A 20,349-nucleotide genomic window follows, 5' to 3' on the forward strand; every position below is an offset into this window, starting at 1 on the left:
CGCAGGTACACAAACACTTTGACACACAAGTACACATACACAGGTATACATTCAGATACGCACAGATACATACACAGACACGCAGACACATATAGCCAGATACACACACCACAGCCAGATACACACACCATGGCCAGACACACACACACTGACATATACAGTCAGATACACACACACATACAGCCAGATATACTCACAAAAACACACACAGTCAGATAAGCACACGCATATAGCCAGATGCACTGACTCAGACCCAGGTACACACACATACATCATATTTTAGCCACCCTCTTGTCTCCTTACCTTTTGGATACAAAAGGGTGGCTTCCCTGGGGTCCAGTGGGAGCTAGAGGGCCAAGGCTGATGGGAGTCTGACTTCCTCAGTCCCTCTCCTCCTCCTGTGTATGCCTCCTCCACCTCCCCAGCGACACTCTGTTACTTGGGAGGAAGTGATCTCACCTCACTTCCTCCCAGCAGACAACATGAAAGGGACCGGACCACTCTTAAAGGGCTGAGGGCCCCTAATTACATCAGGTGCTGCAGTCTACAGGGTTTGGGTGCTGGCATGGGGTCCCACGGGGCAGCTACTTTGGGCCCTCCAGGAGTAACTGGGCCCAGGGCAGCTGCCCCTTTTGCCCTCCTTTAAAGACGGCCCTGATAGAATATAGACTAGATGAAGGAGATACACAGGATTATAACGGTCGCCTAGCTGTACTGCTCTTTACTTGCAGGTCTACATACAGTCAGTTATTCCATTTGTTCTGATACTTTAATAAATGTTTTGACTCGGTTTACACTTCTACTCCAGCTCTCAGGCATTCTGAAATATGTTTACATGTTCATCAAACATTGAAATTACACAGATGGGAAATGTGTTTAAAACATGTTATTATTATTTTTTTTTTATATAGCATTTAACATTTTGCCACACTAGCCAACACATTTTGGTTAATTTTAGCAGATTGTTTTGAGGTACGTGTTGTTTGTATTAATGATTACCAAAATCTCTTATTTGCTATACTTGGAATTAGGGCAAATTTCAAAGTTAATTCAAAATAGTATGCCAAAATGTCCATGTATGCAAATATAACAGGGATGGACATTTTCCAGTTTGTCTATTATGACATCTAGTTGCCAAATAAGTGGGGAAAAAACACTATTAAAAGAGTAAATTACAAGATTAGGTTATTTACTAAAGTGAGAATTCAAAGTGAATTGCAAGTGAATTTCAAATTCAAATGTAAAATCGCTACACTGGAAAAGTGAGCTGTGCTTTCAGATCAGCTACTCTGGGCTTAAATTTGAAATTCACATTTAAATCTCACATTAAAGGACCACTATAGGCACCCAGACCACTTCAGCTCAATGAAGTGGTCTGGGTGCCAGGTTGTCCTAGTTGTAACCCTGCCTGCTGTAAACATAGCAGTTTCAGAGAAACTGCTATGTTTACATATGGGTTAATCCAGCCTCTAGTGGCTGTCTCATTGACAGCCGCTAGAGGCGCTTCCGCGCTTCTCATTGTGATTTTCACAGTGAGAAGATGCCAGCGTCCATAGGAAAGCATTGAGAATGCTTTCCTATGGAGTGGCTGAATCAGCGCGCGGCTCTTGCCGCGCATGCGCATTCAGTCGGTGATGTCAGAAGAGGGAGGAGAGCCCGGCGCTGGAGAAAGGTGAGTGTTTAACCCCCTTCCTCCCCCTTCAGCCTGGCGGGAGTGGGACCCTGAGGGTGGGGGCACCCACAGGGCACTATAGTGCCAGGAAAATGAGTTTGTATCCTGGCACTATAGTGGTCCTTTAATAAATAATCCCAATAGTGTTACAAATGATAAATGAAATTATCGAAAGCTGTAATATTTAGTCATGAGCACTCCTATGTATGATTAAAGGGAAACCATAGTGCTAGGAAAAAAAAGTTGTTTTCCTACCACTATAGCTTCCCAAATCGACTCCCTCCCGACCCCGTCTTGCCCCCATGGTGCAGAAGTAGATAAAAAACCCTTTGATCACTTGCCTTATTCCAGCGCCGATGTCCCTTGGCGCTGGTTCAGCTTCTGCTCCTTCTCCACCAATGTCAGCCAGCGGGGAGGGGAGAGACCGAATGTGCATTGGCTGCGAGCGCCGTGCTCACATTTTTAATGGAACAATTTAGTTATGAAGAAAGGTTAACAAATTTAAATCTGTTTAGTTTAGAAATATGACACCTCAGAGGGGATATGATAGCATAATACAAATATATTCGTGTCCAATACAAACCATTGTCTGAAAATCTACCCATAAACAGGACTATACATAGGACATGCGGTAATACATTTAGACTGGAAGAAGGGAGATTTTGTCTAAGACAAAAGTTGTTCTTAAAGTAAGAACAATAAGTATGTGGAATTCTCTACCTGAATAGATGGTTTTACCAAAGTCTTTAAACTTCATGAATACTTGTAAAACATAATATTCAGGGTTATAAATTTGAATTTGTGGCGCAATAGCTTCTTGATCCAAAGAGAGATCTGACTGCCATTCTGGGGTCAAGAAGGATTTTTTTCCTAGTTTGTTGCAAAATTGGAAGTGCTTCAAACTTTTATTTTCCGCCCTTCTTTTGGATCAATAGCAAAAGCAGATGTGAGAAAGGATGAACTTGATGGATGCAACTCAATTAGACTTTAGATATTCGGAATAGATTTTAAAGTGTGATCCAACATCACGTTAGTGTAATCTGAATGCTCAGCTGCTTTCTTAATAGTACAGTGAAATATCTTGTGGATGAGACCATTCAGCCAAAGAAACTCTTCCTCCATGGGTGCCATAAAGATTTCTGGTTTGTAATAATGTAGTAATAGGGAGCGAGCCAGAGTTACCCCGAGTACATTCTGTAAGAGGTCTTGCATACAATATAACCAACTGTTTTTCAGCTTGATGGCCATGACACCAGATACATCAATCTGCTTATTAATGTTAAATAGGAGATCTATACAAGCCCAGTGTGATATGGCAACTCCTAAAACACACCCTCGGATGAACAATTGCCACAATCTAAATGTAGGATGAACATATGAAATGTTTTAAATGTCTCAACATAATTTGTTGAGTAATGGTTTAAAAAGTGATATTTAAGAGCTGGCAATGACTGTATGGTTCAAAATATTTGCACTGCTGTTTACTTATGTTAGATACTGTGAAAATGTGGTACATTTCTTAGCACCCCTTTAATCCGTCCTTATATACACATTGCATTTACCTTGTATGTTGTGGAAGCCCCGTGCCTCACCTCTTCTTCCATTTGCCTACCTGTATTGTAAACCTGTAATAATTGAATTATTTATAGTTGAACATAACATGTTGGCTATTTATGAATACAATATAATAAAATAAGAAATGCCTCATGTGCAATTGAAAATTGGAAAATTGAAATAGGGCATATAATATACATCATGTTTAGGAATATTCACTTTGTTAACTTGGGTGACTTTGAGTAACTAATTGGTAAAATTGTCAACAAGACAGCAGCCTGGGCCCTAAGGAAACTAGGAAGGACGACTGAATGTTGGGAGCAGCTGAGAGTTATGGTTTAATGCAGCAGCTGTTGGCTCTTCGATTAACCACAGTGCAGATATGTCCATTAGGCCATTTTGGAAATAGCCACATTGGGATCTGAAACATAACTCTTATGTTCTTGTCACGTTAAAGAGGTACTCAATAGTTTGATAAGGCATCTGTTTAACTTGCTATCTTAATTCTTTCTTCATCTTTGTAACAAGGGATTGTAAAATGCACAGTGGATACACATAGGCTTATCCAGTGACCCTGATATTGTAGCAAATTAAAATATGAATGTCTAAGTTTATCCAAACATAAATTATTTTGAGAAGCTAACCAGCTTATTTATTGTCAAAGCTTAACAAAGTGACTGTAGTGAATCCTGATTCTTCAACCTCTGGTATGTGTGCCCCAGGGCTTATATGCACCAAAAGCAGTGGATATGCCAAGAGCTTGCCAGCTTGCCACTTAAGGTCCCCATGAGTCAGCCAGTTATGTGCTATAGCAGAGTAGGCACTTATGAGGGCAGGTACCTCCTCTGTCCAAATACAGTGTCCGGGGGGAGACTGTGGCCGAGCGGCGAGGATGCTGTAATCTCTCTTCCAGCACTGCTCCTAGGCACGTCCTGCGGTAAAGCTGGCAGCTGTGTTATGACATCACTCTGGCCCCGGCATCACTAAACAGAGGGAGAAGAGCAAGAAGACTATGAAGGTGAGAGCAGCCACACTAGACGACAGGGAAAGGAACGACTCCAGCCCTCCAAAACAAATATTGGGATAGCTGGAGTGAAAAATTATAATTATATAGTAATAGCACAATAAAATAAAAAAAAAGCGCAAAGAATTAATTAAATAAATACACAACTATATATCAGCATTGAAAGGTGCAAGCTGCTAATCACATGATTAGGCGATTCCTAAAACCTTAAAATCAAGTGTGATTTAAAAAGCACAATTATAATTATATATTTAATTGCTTTAGAGGATATCTACTCACTTCCTGTCCAGCTACAGGAGTGGATCCAAAGGTAGGGAGGCCGAGTAGACTTAAAAAAAAAAAATTTGAAAAATAATCTCTCGTGAGTGTGTGTGTAAGAGAATGTGTATGTGTCTGTCAGTGAATGTGTATGTGTCTGTCAGTGAGTGTGTGTGTGTCTGTCAGTGAGTGTGTGTCTGTCAGTGAATGTGTGTGTGTCTGTCAGTGTGTCAGATCAGTGAGAGTGAGTGTCAGCGTGTGTCAAATCACTGAGTGTGTCTGTCAGTGAGTATATACATTTATCAATTAATGTGTGCGTCTATCAGTATGTCATATCAGTTAGAGTGTGTCTGTCAGTGAGTGTGTGTCAGTGTTCTCTGTGTGTAAGTGTGTGTGTCAATTTCCTCTGTGTGTTAATGTGTGTCATGATCCTCTGTGTGTAAATGTAAGTGTGTATCAGTGTCCTTTGTGTGTAACTCTTATGTGTGTATGATATTTTCATTTTGTGACTTCTGCACTTTAGATTTATAGTTCATACTCTCCTCCTTAAATACAAAATATTCAGTTTATATTCACATATTTATTTTAATGATATTCTTTACCACAGTTAATCGGGCTTATTCTTTAACATGGGATTAACTTAAATATCTGTGTCTACACATTTCATTTGGAATGTAAATCAATAGAAATTACTTTCTTGAGGCAGGGATACTTAGGATTTTTTTTTGCTTCTCCGTAAAAGGTTGAGAAACACTAGTGAATAGCCTTACAACATACAACGGTGTGAATCTTTTTTTAGTTAATAAATAAGATATAAATATAGAATATATATGTTCTGTTTCTCACAACAACTATTGTATCATTAAGTATGACCTTAAGGCTGTGCCTGTTGCCATAGCTTGATATGTAAAGGGGCACACAAAGCAGTGTGCTGTAGTGGTTTTGGTGCCAGCGGTCTCCTAGCCCATTCTTACTGTGAAGAGTCCAACCATTTTTGGTTTGGGGATCCATGGTCCGGCTCCGCTCTTTACAGGTGTTACAAAAGCAGGCGTTCCTACTTCCGTTTTAGTGAAATCAATTATTTCTGTCTTTGGATAGTAAGCATTGGCTGACACTCCTCATCCAACTAAAGACAGGTAGAATTGATATCACCACAGCAGAAGGGAAACTACATTTTTAGGGGTATCGATGAAGAGTGGTCTGACTGCAGATGCCCAGCGGACCTAGGTATGTGTCAAAATATTCAGTACCATAAACACTACTGCACATTATAGTGGCTATGGTACTTAGAATACTCCAATAAAACTATTGTCCAGTGATGTTTAAGATCTTAGATCTTAGATATTTGTGAATTACATTGTCGACAAAGATCAGCGAAGCAAAAGGAAAAAATCTGGACCTCACAAACATCTGGAGTATGAGGGTTACCTGTCACTGCTACAGACTGTTATATATTTCTATTTGCGCTTTTTAGGAATCCATATATTTACAGAGACAAAGAATAACACATGTCTTTAAATGAGGACTCCTCATGAAAATGGGGGCAATTTTGAAGTATTCCATACACTTTACCTGGTATGTTTTAGTATTGAACTTAAAATGCTTTTTTTTTATTCTCACGCACAGTTGTTGCAAGGATTATTGAGTACAATGAACCCGTCTGAATTGCATGTCCCAGCCTGACTGCAAAAATCTCTTATAATTTTTTTCTGCTAGGTGTTACAGATCAGATCTACTTGGCATGTCACCTAAGCACGAACTAGGAACATATTTCATCTTTCAGCAAGCACAGCACAATCCAGTAAAACAGGTTACAGTTTGATGGAAAAAAATGTGATATTACAAAATATAGCTAAAATGAAATATACACAGAAATATGTATATCCCTTCCAATACCCCCTCCCTCCACCCCATCCCTCTCCTTCCCCACACACACGCACATACACACACAGTGTGACTGACACTGTAATGCATTCAGGGCCCCTAATCATTGGGCAGCACTGTGACATACATATATCCTGAGATTTGCGAGAGTTACACTCCCAAGAAAAGTTCTAAATTTCAACTAAAACGTTGACTGTTGGATTTATGTTGGAATAAAGAAGACTATTTTACTAAAGTCCTAGAGTGCTGGCACATCTTGGATTTATGATATGTATAATTTATATATCCCGTAACCATATATATTTTAATATAGATATATATAGATATGAATACATTCAGATTTACTCTGTGTGTATAGTACATATTTCTGTGATTTGAATCATTTTGCACAATCTGCAAATTAGAAGTTGAAAATGCAATGTAAAAGTTCATTTAAAAAAAAAAAAAACAAGACCATGAAAACACAGTAAAGGATACTTAAATGTGGCTTTTTGTATGTCTAGATAAATAGTCCTATGCTTCTAAGGATAAATTCGCTTGGCTTTATAGACGAAATCAAGAGTGGCCCAGAATGAAAGGACATACTGTTTGCTCTCCATATGTGTTTACTAATTACAGATCAGCTTCTCAGAGTTCCCTTAATCACATGTTATACTGCAAGATTTTGGAAAACTGTTGTTTCCTTTGGGACAAGCAGTTAGTCTGTTCTGAGCTGAGCGACATTTAAACTCTGCTAAATTGAATGATTTTAAGTTATCTTTCTAAGTGCAATCAGTAAGTGTGGACTCACTCACTATCCTTAGAGAAATCACAGCCTCCCTTCACTGATGAATCTAATGTTAGGCTGAAACACAGAAATGTAGATCTAGGCTGAATGAAGTTGATTGGTGTTTATGGCTTGCAACCAGTCTATTTTCACATGCTCAAAATGTTTTCTATATTTGTCTAGTTCTATCCAGGTGGCTATAAATATGAATTTACTAAATGTAACTGTTATGTTATGCCTAACGCCTCTGGAAAAAAAAGATGAAAAACAAGCTAGATATTGTGTGCATCTTATCACCAATATATATTATAGAAGTCATGTCACATCACATGCCTAGATATATAAATTTTCTAAACCTATCTGAAGCTGACTTTGCCATATATTTTGTCTATCTCAGAATCCCTTTATAGAAATACTGCAAGATCTTTAGTAACGTGAATTCTTACATAAAGTATGATGCAAGAATCCCTTGTCCCTGTGTTCTTTTTCGAACTTTCTACATCTACTATAACTTGCAGAAAGCGCAGCACCTCTAAACACACCCCTGGCTGGCTGAAAATGTTCACATGGGGCAATTAGTGCTTCCTATTGGTTGTACAATTGTTTGTATGCTTTATGCGCTGGTGCACACTGTGCACGTACCCACCTCTCTGAGTGGCTTCAGTGCAGTTCTTTAACCCCTTAAGGACACATGGCATGTGTGACCGGTCGTGATTCTCTTTTATTCCAGAAGTTTGGTCCTTAAGGGGTTAAAGGAACACTATAGGGTCAGGAACACAAACATGTTTTCCTGACCCTATAGTGTTAAAACCACCGTCTAGCCCCCCTGATCCCCCTTGCCTCCCTAAATGTTGTAAAATCTTACTTCTATTCAAGTCTGCAGCTGATGCCTCTGCCCCTGTCTGTCTCTGACCATCATCAGAAGTGGGAGTCTGAGCCAATCACAATGCTTCCCCATAGGATTGGCTGAGACTGTCAAGGAGGCAGATCAGGGGCAGAGCCAGCATGATTCAAACACAACCCTGTCCAATCAGCATCTCCTCATAGAGATGAATTGAATCAATGCATCTCTATGAGGAAAGTTCAGTGTCTGCAAGCAGAGGGTGGAGATATTAAATGTAGCCACTACATTAAGCTGTAGTTGTTCTGGTCAGGGCCGTCTTTAACGTGAGGCAAACGGGGCAGCTGGCCTGGGCCCAGTTACTCAGGGGGGCCCAAAGCAGCTGCCCTGTGGGCCCTGCTGCCCTCTACTATTTATTTTTTCCCCCATGGACCCCCGGTGCAGCCAGGGGCCCGCACACTAAGAAGGCCCACCGGGTGGCCTATGCACTAACGGACACCTGGTGGGCCTTTATAAGCAGGAGCCTGGTCGCACGCTGTAGCCCTTTAATAGCGCGACCGGCCCCATGCTTTTCAGCAGCGCTGGGAGGAAGTGATGACTCCGGGTCACTTCCTCTCAGTGAAAACACAGAGCCGTATGGGAGAAATCAAGGAGGCAGTGAGGAGGGGGGCTGGGCCGGGAGAGCCAGCCCCTAATTAACAATATCCTTAGCCACCACTCTGGACACCAGGGAAGGCACACTTTAAGGTTGAAAACGGGAGGTAGGTTAAAAGTTTAAATTGTGCATGTGTGATTGTGTGTAAATCTGTTTCAGTATGTCTATCAGCGTTTGTGTGTTTTAGTATGTCTGTCAGTGTGTGTCTGTGTTAGTATTTCTGTCCGTGTATGTATGTGTCAGTATGTCTGTCAGTTATGTGTCTGTGTTAGTCAGTATGTCTGTCAGTGTGTGTGTGTATGTCTGTCTGTCACTAAGTCAGTCAGTGGATGTTTCTGTTTGTGTCAGTATGTCTTGTCAGTGAGGGAGGGTACAGGGGGCCCAAGAAAATGTTTTGCCCAGGGTCCTATTAATATTATAGGCAGCTCTGGTTCTGGTGACGATAGTGTCCCTTTAATGAAATCATAAATTGAGCTATCAATAAACTGGTAACTAGTCTGCAGTGTCTAGTTTTTGCTTGAACATACAAAATCATACTGTGAGCTTGGACTTTAGTTTTACTTTTATGCAAAGTGAAATTATTGGACTGTTTACCTAATAATCACAGAAAGCCCCTTTGGATATAGTTAAAATCCACCGGAACTTATTAGTGTATTTTTTTTCAGTGTTTTCTTTTGTGTAATTATGATACATGATTTGAATAACTGCATTTAAAAATGATGGTCAACCTCTGGCAGAGTAAGTAATTTTGGTTTTTACTTTAAGTAATGTTCACTTTTTCCATTTTTTTTTTGCTTTTTGTCTAGACCAGGGCTGTCCAATCTGCGGCCCCCCAGATGTTGCTGAACTACAACTCCCATGATTCCCTGGCTATCCGTTTCATTGAAAGAATCATGGGAGTTGTACTTCAGCAACATCTGGGGGACCGCATGTTGGACAGCCCTGTTTTAGTCTATACCTGCATTGAATAAAGAGATTTTTATTTTTATTTTTTTAATTAGTAATTTCTGCTACTGTGCGCTCCTGTGTTGAACAAATGTTATATTGTTAGAGAACATGCTAGTCTAATAATTTGCTTTCAATTTGGGCCACAGTTTATAAACTGTCTAAACAAATTCTACCTGTTTTTAATCCCCAAACCCCCAGAAACACAATGCAAGTGTTTGTGAAGCCAGAGCTGAGAGATGAAAGAAGTGTTCGAATGTGAGCAATTTAGCAGGATTTACAAGGAGAGAAAATACACAGCTCACTTGTTTTCAAGGAACCTGTTTTAAACTGCAAAAACATTTCATAAGAGCTGGCTGCCCACATGTTGAAATAGGGCACTCACCTGCATTTTGGTGTTGTGCCATCCTATACTGTACACATATCTATGCAATGACTGCGTTAATAACTCAAATCAAGCTCACTCGTGTTCTCAATGCTCAGGGAGTCTGTTAGTCTGTTTCAGCAAACTCTGTGACTTAAAACAGATGCTTCGAACTGCCTCCTGAGAGCTGAAATCACCTTCCTCTTATGTGGGAGGGTTACATTTTATTATGGTCTTCCAGATTTTTACAGCTCGCTTGGAAAGAGATTCATGTCTTTGTGGTTTTAGGAAATTGTAACATATAGGCTAGATCCTGTAGTAGTGAGATAGGGAATTTAAAATAAAATAATGCACAGCTAAGAGCCCAAGGGATTGGGTAAGGAGAATATTTGGAAATAGCATGTTGCATTCTAAGCATTATAATCATGGACTGAGCTTGACATAAAGTCAAGTACATTGTAGGGTAACAGTGAATAAACCTATTGCTGAGCACAAAAAAGTTGTGCCCAAAATGAATATTTCTAATATTAAACACATAAGCTGTTTTCCCATGTACCATTTTACTGTTTTTTGTTTTTTTGCGAGCTGTCATGAGCGTGTATTTGGGTGACAAAAATTGTTTCTACAACAGGGACCACCACCCAGGTTATTACTAAGATAACAAAATCAGACCTTTATATTAGGAGAGATGATGCAGTAATGCACTGAATCTAAAAGCATGCGGTACGCTACTGTGGAACTTATTTAGACCAATGATTGTATTGCTGGTAAATGCAGATAAAAAATAAATAAGTATATATATATATAGATAGATTTTCTGAGCTCTGTAAAACAAGCAGTCGTTTAACAGTAATCCATTGATAATAGGAAGCCCTTCGAAACAAATCAAGTTCTCTGTAACGATACAAGGAAACAGGTTTTTTAGGTTTTGTATTGACACAATAGCATGTAAAAGGCAGTAAGTCAACGTATTTTATGTTTTATTATGTGGATAGAAAGCGGTAGAATAAGTGAAGTATGATCCTTTAATATCGGATGACTAATAACAGACCTGCATTATTTAAACTAACAAAGGCATAGATAAAAAAAAACGTAGCATCTTTAAGCTGAGGAAAGATAGACGGGGTGTAACAAAAAGATGTCCTTTGTCATCACTTTTTTTTTTTTTTTCATTATTACTGGTTTACTATTATTTGGGTTTCAATGTAGAATTTCTGTGTGTGGCTTGTGCGTCCCTGTAAAAATTGGCAACTGGAATGTTTTTCCTTTATTTTCCAATGTGAGTGGATAGTGATAAAGAAGAAATTCATATTCTGCATATTTTTTTCTTTTTGCAGAGGAAAATGAGTTGTGCTATTAAATGTACCAGATGCTGTATTTCATTTTTATGATCCTTGTGTTTTTCCTGGAACTTTTCATTGGTTTTAAAAATGTATCCATTCATTTCACGTGGAGGTTCCCACTTATTCAGCAGTTTTTACTTTGCTTGCAGACCCTTTTCATTGCTACTGTTCATTGGTTGTATGATGGCTTCCACGAGGAAATATAGAAACAGGAGAGAGAAATATGCTTAAAACTATATTTTTTTTATTGAAAGTAAATAACTCAACAATGTTATTAGAATGTGCTATACAGCTCTCCATAAAGGAAAGTTAAATAGTTTTTAATACACACTGTTGGCCTTAATGCTGAATGATCACAATTGTATTAAAATAAATGTTATATGTTTCACTGTGTGGAAAGTAGTATTTTTATGTATTTATTTATTTATTATGCAGCTAAAAGGTCTAGGGGCAATATTCATTTCTAGTTGTCAAAAATGATTATTGCCACCTAGACTTAGTTCAGTAGCTTAGATTCTGATACTGTTGCTCAAGTAAATGGATATAATGTAGAACAGTGATAGAGAATCTCTGGGATCTTTACAGCAAACTACCAGTTGTAACAAATTCAGCCAATTCTTGTAACCGCCAGCAGCCATCTTTCCAGATGCATACCCCTACTCTAGAATGCAATTATGTAAATTGTATTTAGTGCATCGCATGAAATATGTTTTCAAACAGATCAAAAGCAGAAATGTATCAATCGGTCTATCTTTCTTGGGCGAGTTAAGAACAGTTTGTATTGGCGAGCTACACAAAGCTAATCTCAACTCTTCAGTGATTCAAATGTAATTGGCATCAGTTGAATTTTGTTGCAGTTTCTTGTTTTGCAAGTGATATATTTTAAACCCCATTTTAAAGTGGCATGGCTCAAAACATGTTCTCAGATTTCATTAACCCTTTTGGTTATGTTAAATCGGATATCATGCACGGGGCTTTCAGGCATAACTGCACATGAAAGTAACATATGTGATGCCCTATGATAGGACCAGCTGTGCAGGTCAAGCAGACAGCTTTATTTTGTATCCTGATCCTCTCTTTGATTTCTGTCTTTTTAGCGATGAACTTACCAGAACGGATTTAAAGAAGTTGCCAGCCCTACCAACACAGGCACTCAAAGAGCACCCTTCACTGGCTTACTGGTAATTTCTAAAATATCTATCTATCTACCTATCCATCTATCTATCCGTCTATCTATCCATCTGTCTATCCATCTATCTATCCATCTGTCAACAAATAAAAATCACAGCCGGTGGTAGGTAAAGGTGAAGTGGCTCATTTTGAATCGTCCTTTCTGCTTAGAAATATCTATATTATATATCTTTAGTATTTCCCTTGGACTATTCTTTACATTCAGTGCCCTTAGTTAAACTATACAATTTATATGAGTTATCTCCTTTCTTTCAGAAGTATCTTGTAGTTATTAGCCTTCTTATGCCTTGATTTAATATTATTGGATAAACTTTTTAAATGATTTAATATTTTGATGATTGATATGATATATATATATTTTGTTGTGTATTTTAATATTAAAAATATATATATTAAAAGTTTTTCAAAAAATATTAAATCAACAGACACTATAGTCAACAGAACAACTAATGCTTAATGTAGTGGTTCTGGTGTCTATTTCCTGTCCTTGTAGACATTTTAATGTAAACACTGCCTTTTCAGAGAAAAGGCAGTGTTTACATTACTGCCAAAGAAAACTTCTAGTGGCAGTCACAATATGCAGCACTGACATTCAGCATCTCCACTTTCTGCATGGAGGGTTGAACGTTCCTCATTGCCTTGCATGCGCACTAGCCTCCCAATGTTTTCCCATAGATCGTCAATTCATTTTTTTTCTTTGTTGCCATGTTTTGTTTTATGATTGTGCCATTCTGTTATAGCCTATAGTTGAATCTGAATCCCATAAGAAATAAAATAAATGTGTTTTGCCTGCTCACTCATGGTTTCTTTAAAAATGGTACATATATTACCAGTTCTCCAAGGGTATGCAAACTTTTAAGCACAACTGTATATATATTAGTTTCAATTATTAGTAATAGTTATTACTTTATCAAGCAAATTTTAAATTCACAGGCAGGGTATTTTTTCTTTTTTGTGTTGGTATGTATAAATTGTACTGTCAAGTATCCTTCATTTGCAGAGTTCTATGGAATGTTGGTTTTCTATAAATACTTAGTAATATGAATAGCATGACTGTCAATAATTTAAAATGTATCAGTCTAATTATGAATTCTATTTTTTAACCTGCTGTTGGTATTGTCCATATACGTTTGATTTATCCAGTACTATTCCTCTAAGAGGATGTTTTATTTTCCAGTAAATTTAATTTGATATTAGTTTGTGGGTTTTTTGGGGGGGAGACTCTTGAAAAGTTACATGATACAAAAGGTGGTGCAAAATTCTAAAATCATGGAAACCAGTGGAATTGACAGGTACTTTCTGTCACGTATCCTTTGTATCCATGTGGCAAAAACGGAAATAGTTACCTTCCGAAGATCGAGAGGAGTGCCTCTCTGCGGCCTTCTGCCATGATGCCTGGCTTGTGCGGCATGTTGGTGCACGGCGGCCGCTGCGGACCCATGCAATTATATAGCCCCACGTCCATCCGTTCTAGGGTGTGATACTATTCTGCGTGCTGGATCAAAATAATCCTGACACTTTGCATCAGTGATCACACCACTTACAAATATGAAACCACATTTCAGATCACAAAACCTTCTTAAGTCTCTCACTTGTTGGTCCCACCACATGAACCAGTAAACTAGAAGGGTGTAGTAGAGTACATTTATTATTTTTCATGGAAGGCCTTATATTTGGCTACTACTTACACTTAGAAATACTAATTGCATTGCACACTTTGTGCAGTACAATTATGTCCTCCTACGCAGGAGTTTGTAAGTGTCTTAGGGGGGCGCCAGACTTCTTGTGGCCTTGATACTGGCAGGTGGTCCAATGCTAGACAAGAACTTTTCACAGCTGCCAGAGGCTGTTAACAGTGCAGCAGTTACAGCAAGAACAGCTGAGATGACAGTATGTGCTTTTCACTTGCTGTAAACGCTGGATATCTGGCTGTGAATTCATTCTTCTTCTTTACTGAGCTCACATTATGATTCCCTTCGGTTAGTAGGAGGGCTCCTTGGCCCAGTTAAGCTATTATGAAAAGCAACCATTTCATACTTGAACAAAAAAAAAAAACAATGCGCAAAGTTTCAATCCTTAGCCAAGATTCCACAGAGAGATAGTCTGTACAAGTGAGATGGAATGAGAATCACAAGTCGTTATAGCCAGTATTATTATAAGGGCAATCTATGATGTGAGCTCCCTGGATGTGCACACTTCTATTTGTATGCTTCACGCTTACTGCAGGAATCTTCTGCACAGAATGTTTGAATGGTTTAGTAGCCAAGTTGCTGATTAAGTAGTTGTGAGGCTGTAAGCCATCCATGAATGGAGCTGTCAGTTGGGTGATATGGTTTATGTATCTGCCACGGAAATTCTATTAAAATGATGTTCAATCCTTTTAGGGAAAATTTGCTTAACGTCTGCAATGACCCAGTGCTTTATGGTACGTTATAAAACCTCTCTACACAGAAATACTTTCATACATTTAGTATTGGAGAGGTACAGCTTGTTTGTGATATAAGCTCAGCCAAGTCTTTGCCCCTGCCATAAATATATATATATATATACGAAGAGGTGTGTGTGAATACACCTTTATGAGTGTGTATACAAAAACTGTATTCAGCCAACAAAGAACAATGTCTGATAGACCTTTTACTGATTATTTTTTTTGCATTTGCTTTGCTTTCTCTTGCAAAATCTTCTCATTCTCACCGTTTTGTACAAAGTAATTTTTGTTCCATTTTTATTTTTTTTTCCACACAAAAACTCTAACGCAGATATCCTAAGTACAATAGTCACATGATCCCTCAAGCATAGGCCCTCCAAGTACTAGGCTCAGGGCCAAAGCCCTACTCACTCCTCCTATTATCCAGTGTTGGGGCCAGAGCCCACCCCACTTCTTCTTGCACCTTGTAGGCCTTTCAGAAGTCCTGCACACATTGATCAATGTAGAATCCTGAGATTAAGGTATTTTTTTTATTGGGATCCATTTAGTATGGGTGGAAATGTATGGAAATAACACCAACAATGTTATACATTCTATTGGTAGTGAAGGGATTAACATTTTATGATAATGATAAACAATGTTTTGCTTATCATATAGAAGATTCATTAAGCATAGGCATCCATTTGGATTTGTTCATGTCACACGCTTTCTTTTAATTGTCTGCAGAACACAATTAAAACAGGAATGTGATGACTTTTCTTAGTAGGACCAAAGAGCTCCACAACACAATGTCAGTACAAATACAATCATTCAAAATCTCAGGATCTTAAACATTGCAGTTTGAAAAGCATGGAATGAAACACTGGAATGAAACACTGTTATTTAATTTTTTTCACCCAGTTTTTTACATTTCTAAGTTTTTCACAATTCCACAGATTTACAGGGTTCTTCACTAGAATCGAAATGGTCCCATACCGAATGGGGCAAAACCGTCCTGCTGTATAAGGGGATCATTTGGACTGCAAAATTCGTACATTGTTTATGCTATTTAACTATGTCTGGATTTTGCAATTCAGCCACAATTAGGTACAGGTTTCAGCTGGACCAAACATCACCAGACGGCTGAAATCTGAACTTGAAAGCTTCAGATAGGGACCTTCAATGCTTCAAATCCCAAATCTAAAGAAAACAATTGAACTATATCCCTACTGGCAGCACTAGCAGCAGCTAAATAGTTAAAGACTATCGGTGCAGCAAGTGTTAATTTTGTGGCAGCAGGCCTGTGCTTGCAAGCTAGCTGCCACATTGCAAAAGTTTAAAAAATAAACAAAATGGCCTTTGGGAGTCAATAAGACCCCCATATTACTATAGTAATCTTTAAATCTTTAAAACTAATGACTGGGCAGCCATTGCTGGGATGGAGTCTATAACATAATGGGAGGGGGGGGGGGGGGGCTTAGCCTCATCTATGGGCATCGGGTGGGAAACTTTAAAATAAATAATGGGTGGTGGACAATGTAAGTGTGTTGGACAATGGGAATTTCGCCAGAAGAGTGGAAGCTGTTGTAGATGCAAAGGGGGAACCAACTACATATTAATGTCTATGTATTTAAGTCTATTTATTAAAGTCATCCCTATTGGTGTAATGGTCAGGTGTCACAATACTTTTGATTAAATAATTAGTCTGTTTTGCTATATAAATGCAAATGTTTGTATATGTATTCTGTGCTAAACTGATCCTGATGAAAGCCACGTGAGATGGCTGAAACGTTGATGATGACTGGAATTATGTTTTAAGAATATTGGAATAAAGAAGAACTATTTTACCAAGATACAGACCGTGAGTGCAAGCCTTTTTTCAGTATATTTTGTATTTTTTGGCTATGGCTGTAATGCACCCGGCATTTTTGAAAGTGTGTGTGCAGGGTACCAGTGGAATATATATATATATATATATATATATATATATATATATATATATATATATATATATATATATATATATATACACACACTATTTAGAATTTTAAAACTGTTCTTAATTCTACAAGTATGTTTTATGACTATTTTTACTTTTTTTATTATTACAGTGAAGACAGAGTTATAGAACATTATAAGAAACTGAATGGCCAAACAAGAGGACAAGCTATTGTAAAGTGAGTTCCTGAAATTGTATGCATAAGCAAAACTGTGTTTCAAGCTAATGGATCTAAAAAAAAAAAAGAAAAACACTTTATTGACACTGATATAAAATGTTGCTAGCTTTGTTCTTGTTATATATATATATATATATCATAGTTGTCTCTCTCTGTAGTGCTAGGATTCCTTTAATTTTAGGTGAACACCTCTACTGCTGGTCTACATTTATGGGATTTACACTCCTGGGCAGTAGCATCCACCTTTTATTAGCCCATTTCCCAGTAATAATATGCAGGAAGAAGATCTGGGAAAACAGAATCTTACTAATTCTATCTCTTCAGCTCCTCTTTGGTCATACCATTGTCAGAAGCAAGCTGAATTATAAAGAGCAACTTCAAAGAGCAGCTTCTGGCCAGAAGAGTAACACCCGCTAACCTAAAAAATGTGCTGCCTTAAGAGAATGGATCCTTGATTGATAGATAGATAGATAGATAGATAGATAGAGTATGTTGCTTTTCTTGATGTAATTGAATGCATGATGAATATGATCAGATATTTAGGACTAAATCTGGGATTTTCTCTGCTTTGTTTTGCAGTTATATGAGTATTGTAGAGTCTCTTCCCACATACGGAGTACATTACTATGCAGTCAAGGTAAGGTTTACCATTTAACAATGTACCATTTAAGAAGGTTTACCATTTAACAAAGTATAGCATGATATTGAGAACTTGGCCAACTATTCACTTTCACACAGCACCTTGTAAAGTAAGCCGGCTGTTATATTCAGCTCAAAGAACCTTTTTTAAATACTGTTAATAAATATTATTGCAGTCTTTGAGTTTTAGAATGTGTTTCTCATATTTTAAATGAAAATGCTAACTGTGTGGCTGTGCCAATAACAAACAAGGTTCACCTCTCAAGATTGTGATACAAACATATATAATAGTATTTATAGACACATGAAAAAGGATAAATGAAGTGTGTGTTGTGTGGGGTTCAGTCAACTGCTTTGCACAAATCTGGTTTATCTGATTGAGCATCACAAAAATATAAATGTGTATTACCGTATATAGCATTATATAATAATCATATTTCTATAGTCGTGAAAGGTGCCATGTCTCCTGCCACCAGATTGTAAAATATGCTTACATGTAATATTCTAATTTCAATAAATACCATCAAAACACAAATGTTATTTACTGCAAAGTATGTCTGTAAAGTAATATGGCTGTTTCGGCTATCCTTATATTTTAAAGATATCACTAAATAAACAGTGGTTGTGACATTTTAGATCCTGGCACTTCTGCATCCTACATTATCCTAGATCTATATTCTTGTTGATCTGGCATGGGGAGAAAGAATCCCTTATTTCTTAGCTCCACGGGCAGTTTCTTTCTCAACGTGAGTGTGATGATCATCTATGACAGTGTATTATAAAGCATGCTTTCCTAGTCTGTATTAATTTAAAGAACTGTACCCTTTGACCACAATACATCACCTGAGCTGGGAAACCTGGTTATCTCCTCTAATCTACAGTAATTATTACAAATAACAGTGGCACAAATAAGCTAATCCTATATGTCCATAATAAAACCACACTTACAGTGCGGGGTAGATTTTTTAATTGAATACATTTTTTATCTAAAAAATATTAGACATTTATTTTCATATTTGCTCGAGAATTGATTTTATTTTTTTTATTTTTTATAAACCATCTTCTTTAACAAAATTTGATATTTTAATGAAACAAATAGTTTTTTTTTTACTTTTAATTCTAACCTCTTCATATTTTTGTAATCCTTTTGACCCAGAGAAATCCTCTGGTCATTGAGCTAAGGAAGAGGAAGATGTTGAATTATTGATAAGAAATGAGTTGGTATCCCACCACAGACATACATTAGCCATTGCTATCTTTAAGTAAAGTAAATAATGCATTATTTCTAGACAAGGACTCAAGGCAAAAATCACAGCTGTTGATAAAGTCTGCAATTAGCTAAGGCAGGGTGAGAGCAAAAGCCATACTAGATTTCATAGTTAAACCAATTAATAATTTCTGTCATGTGTGTTTATGTATTTTGCCCTAGTTCCCATGATAGCTAACCTTGGCCCACTGATGCTCAGCCTCCTCTGTACATTTCAAGAAAACAAGTCCCAAAGTAGTTTAGGGCAACCATGAATTATAATAGGTCTAGCATAATCACAAGTTACGTATTCATAGTTTTGTTGCTTGCAAGTTTTTAAAAAAAAGTATACCATGGTAAATCCACGTATTTTCTTACTTAAATTGAGAAATATATAAAAAATGCCTGATTCACTGGAAATAGCTCAGTTGGTTGATGCACTCATTATGGTACTTGTTCAGATCTTGTTCAGGATAAACTCAACCTGTTAGAATTCCAAGCTGAAATAAATTAATGCCATTGAGTACTAATGAAATCTGAAGTCCAGAATAGTTTATGAAACAAACAAAAAAAGTGTTTTGGTCTTAACCGATACCTCTAGCTATAATTATCAAAATAATAGCAGATTACTATGTAACGATATCTACCTGCTCTGTAACACTGCCATATGTCAATATTTGGTGAACTTGAAATGTGATGTTCTCTATTTATCATTCTACAGGACAAGCAGGGAATCCCTTGGTGGTTAGGACTGAGCTATAAAGGGATTTTTCAGTATGATCACCATGATAAAGTGAAACCACGAAAGGTATGTTTTCCTCTCATCTTACAAAAGGTGAGATTTTTCATTTAGAGGTGGGTCAGCAAAAAAGTCATGCAGGGACTTTGCTACTGTAACATGCGATTTAAGGATTTGTAGCTGTATCTTGATGTGATTTATTTTCTCACTATTCCTACACAAATCATAACTTAAAATGACCAATAAAGAGCACATTAATTTCAAGCAATGAAATTGCAGCAAGATTCATTTTGTATTGTATATGCACCTATTAAAAATATTGTTTATGTGTTTAAGATTGTTTATGTGTTTGTATGCAGATTGCTGTATGTGAAAAAAAAGATATACAAAAGATTTTTGAGATGTTATACTTCATTGCATGTAATTCACCATCTCTGAGAACAATGACCTGCAACCTTTGTAATTTGCTATGACCTTCTGCAGGGCCAGGTTTCCTATTAAGCAAATTACTGCAATTTAGAATAAGTGGGTACATAGCAACCAGTTGCACTAATTTAAAGCATATTTAACCAGATTACTGTGAACTATTCCCATTCTTATACTGTAGAAATCTGCACTTCTAGTTTGAGGTCTATGGGTGCTTA

The 20,349-nt window shown here is 37.5% G+C and overlaps 1 protein-coding gene across 6 annotated transcripts in view; it reads left to right on the top strand.

Moving 5' to 3' along the window:
• The window catches only part of FRMD4A (FERM domain containing 4A), a 419,083-nt gene that overhangs the window by 332,348 nt on the left and 66,386 nt on the right, over positions 1-20,349 (top strand). For all 6 annotated transcript variants that reach the window (XM_063448212.1, XM_063448207.1, XM_063448210.1 and 3 more), the window contains exons 8-11: positions 12,404-12,487; positions 17,016-17,081; positions 17,661-17,718; positions 19,688-19,774. In XM_063448212.1, the coding sequence (XP_063304282.1) occupies positions 12,404-12,487; positions 17,016-17,081; positions 17,661-17,718; positions 19,688-19,774 (295 nt within the window). The remainder of the gene's footprint in view (positions 1-12,403; positions 12,488-17,015; positions 17,082-17,660; positions 17,719-19,687; positions 19,775-20,349) is intronic.

Source organism: Pelobates fuscus, chromosome 3 (genome assembly GCF_036172605.1).
Source record: "Pelobates fuscus isolate aPelFus1 chromosome 3, aPelFus1.pri, whole genome shotgun sequence".
Classification (NCBI taxonomy): domain Eukaryota; kingdom Metazoa; phylum Chordata; class Amphibia; order Anura; family Pelobatidae; genus Pelobates; species Pelobates fuscus.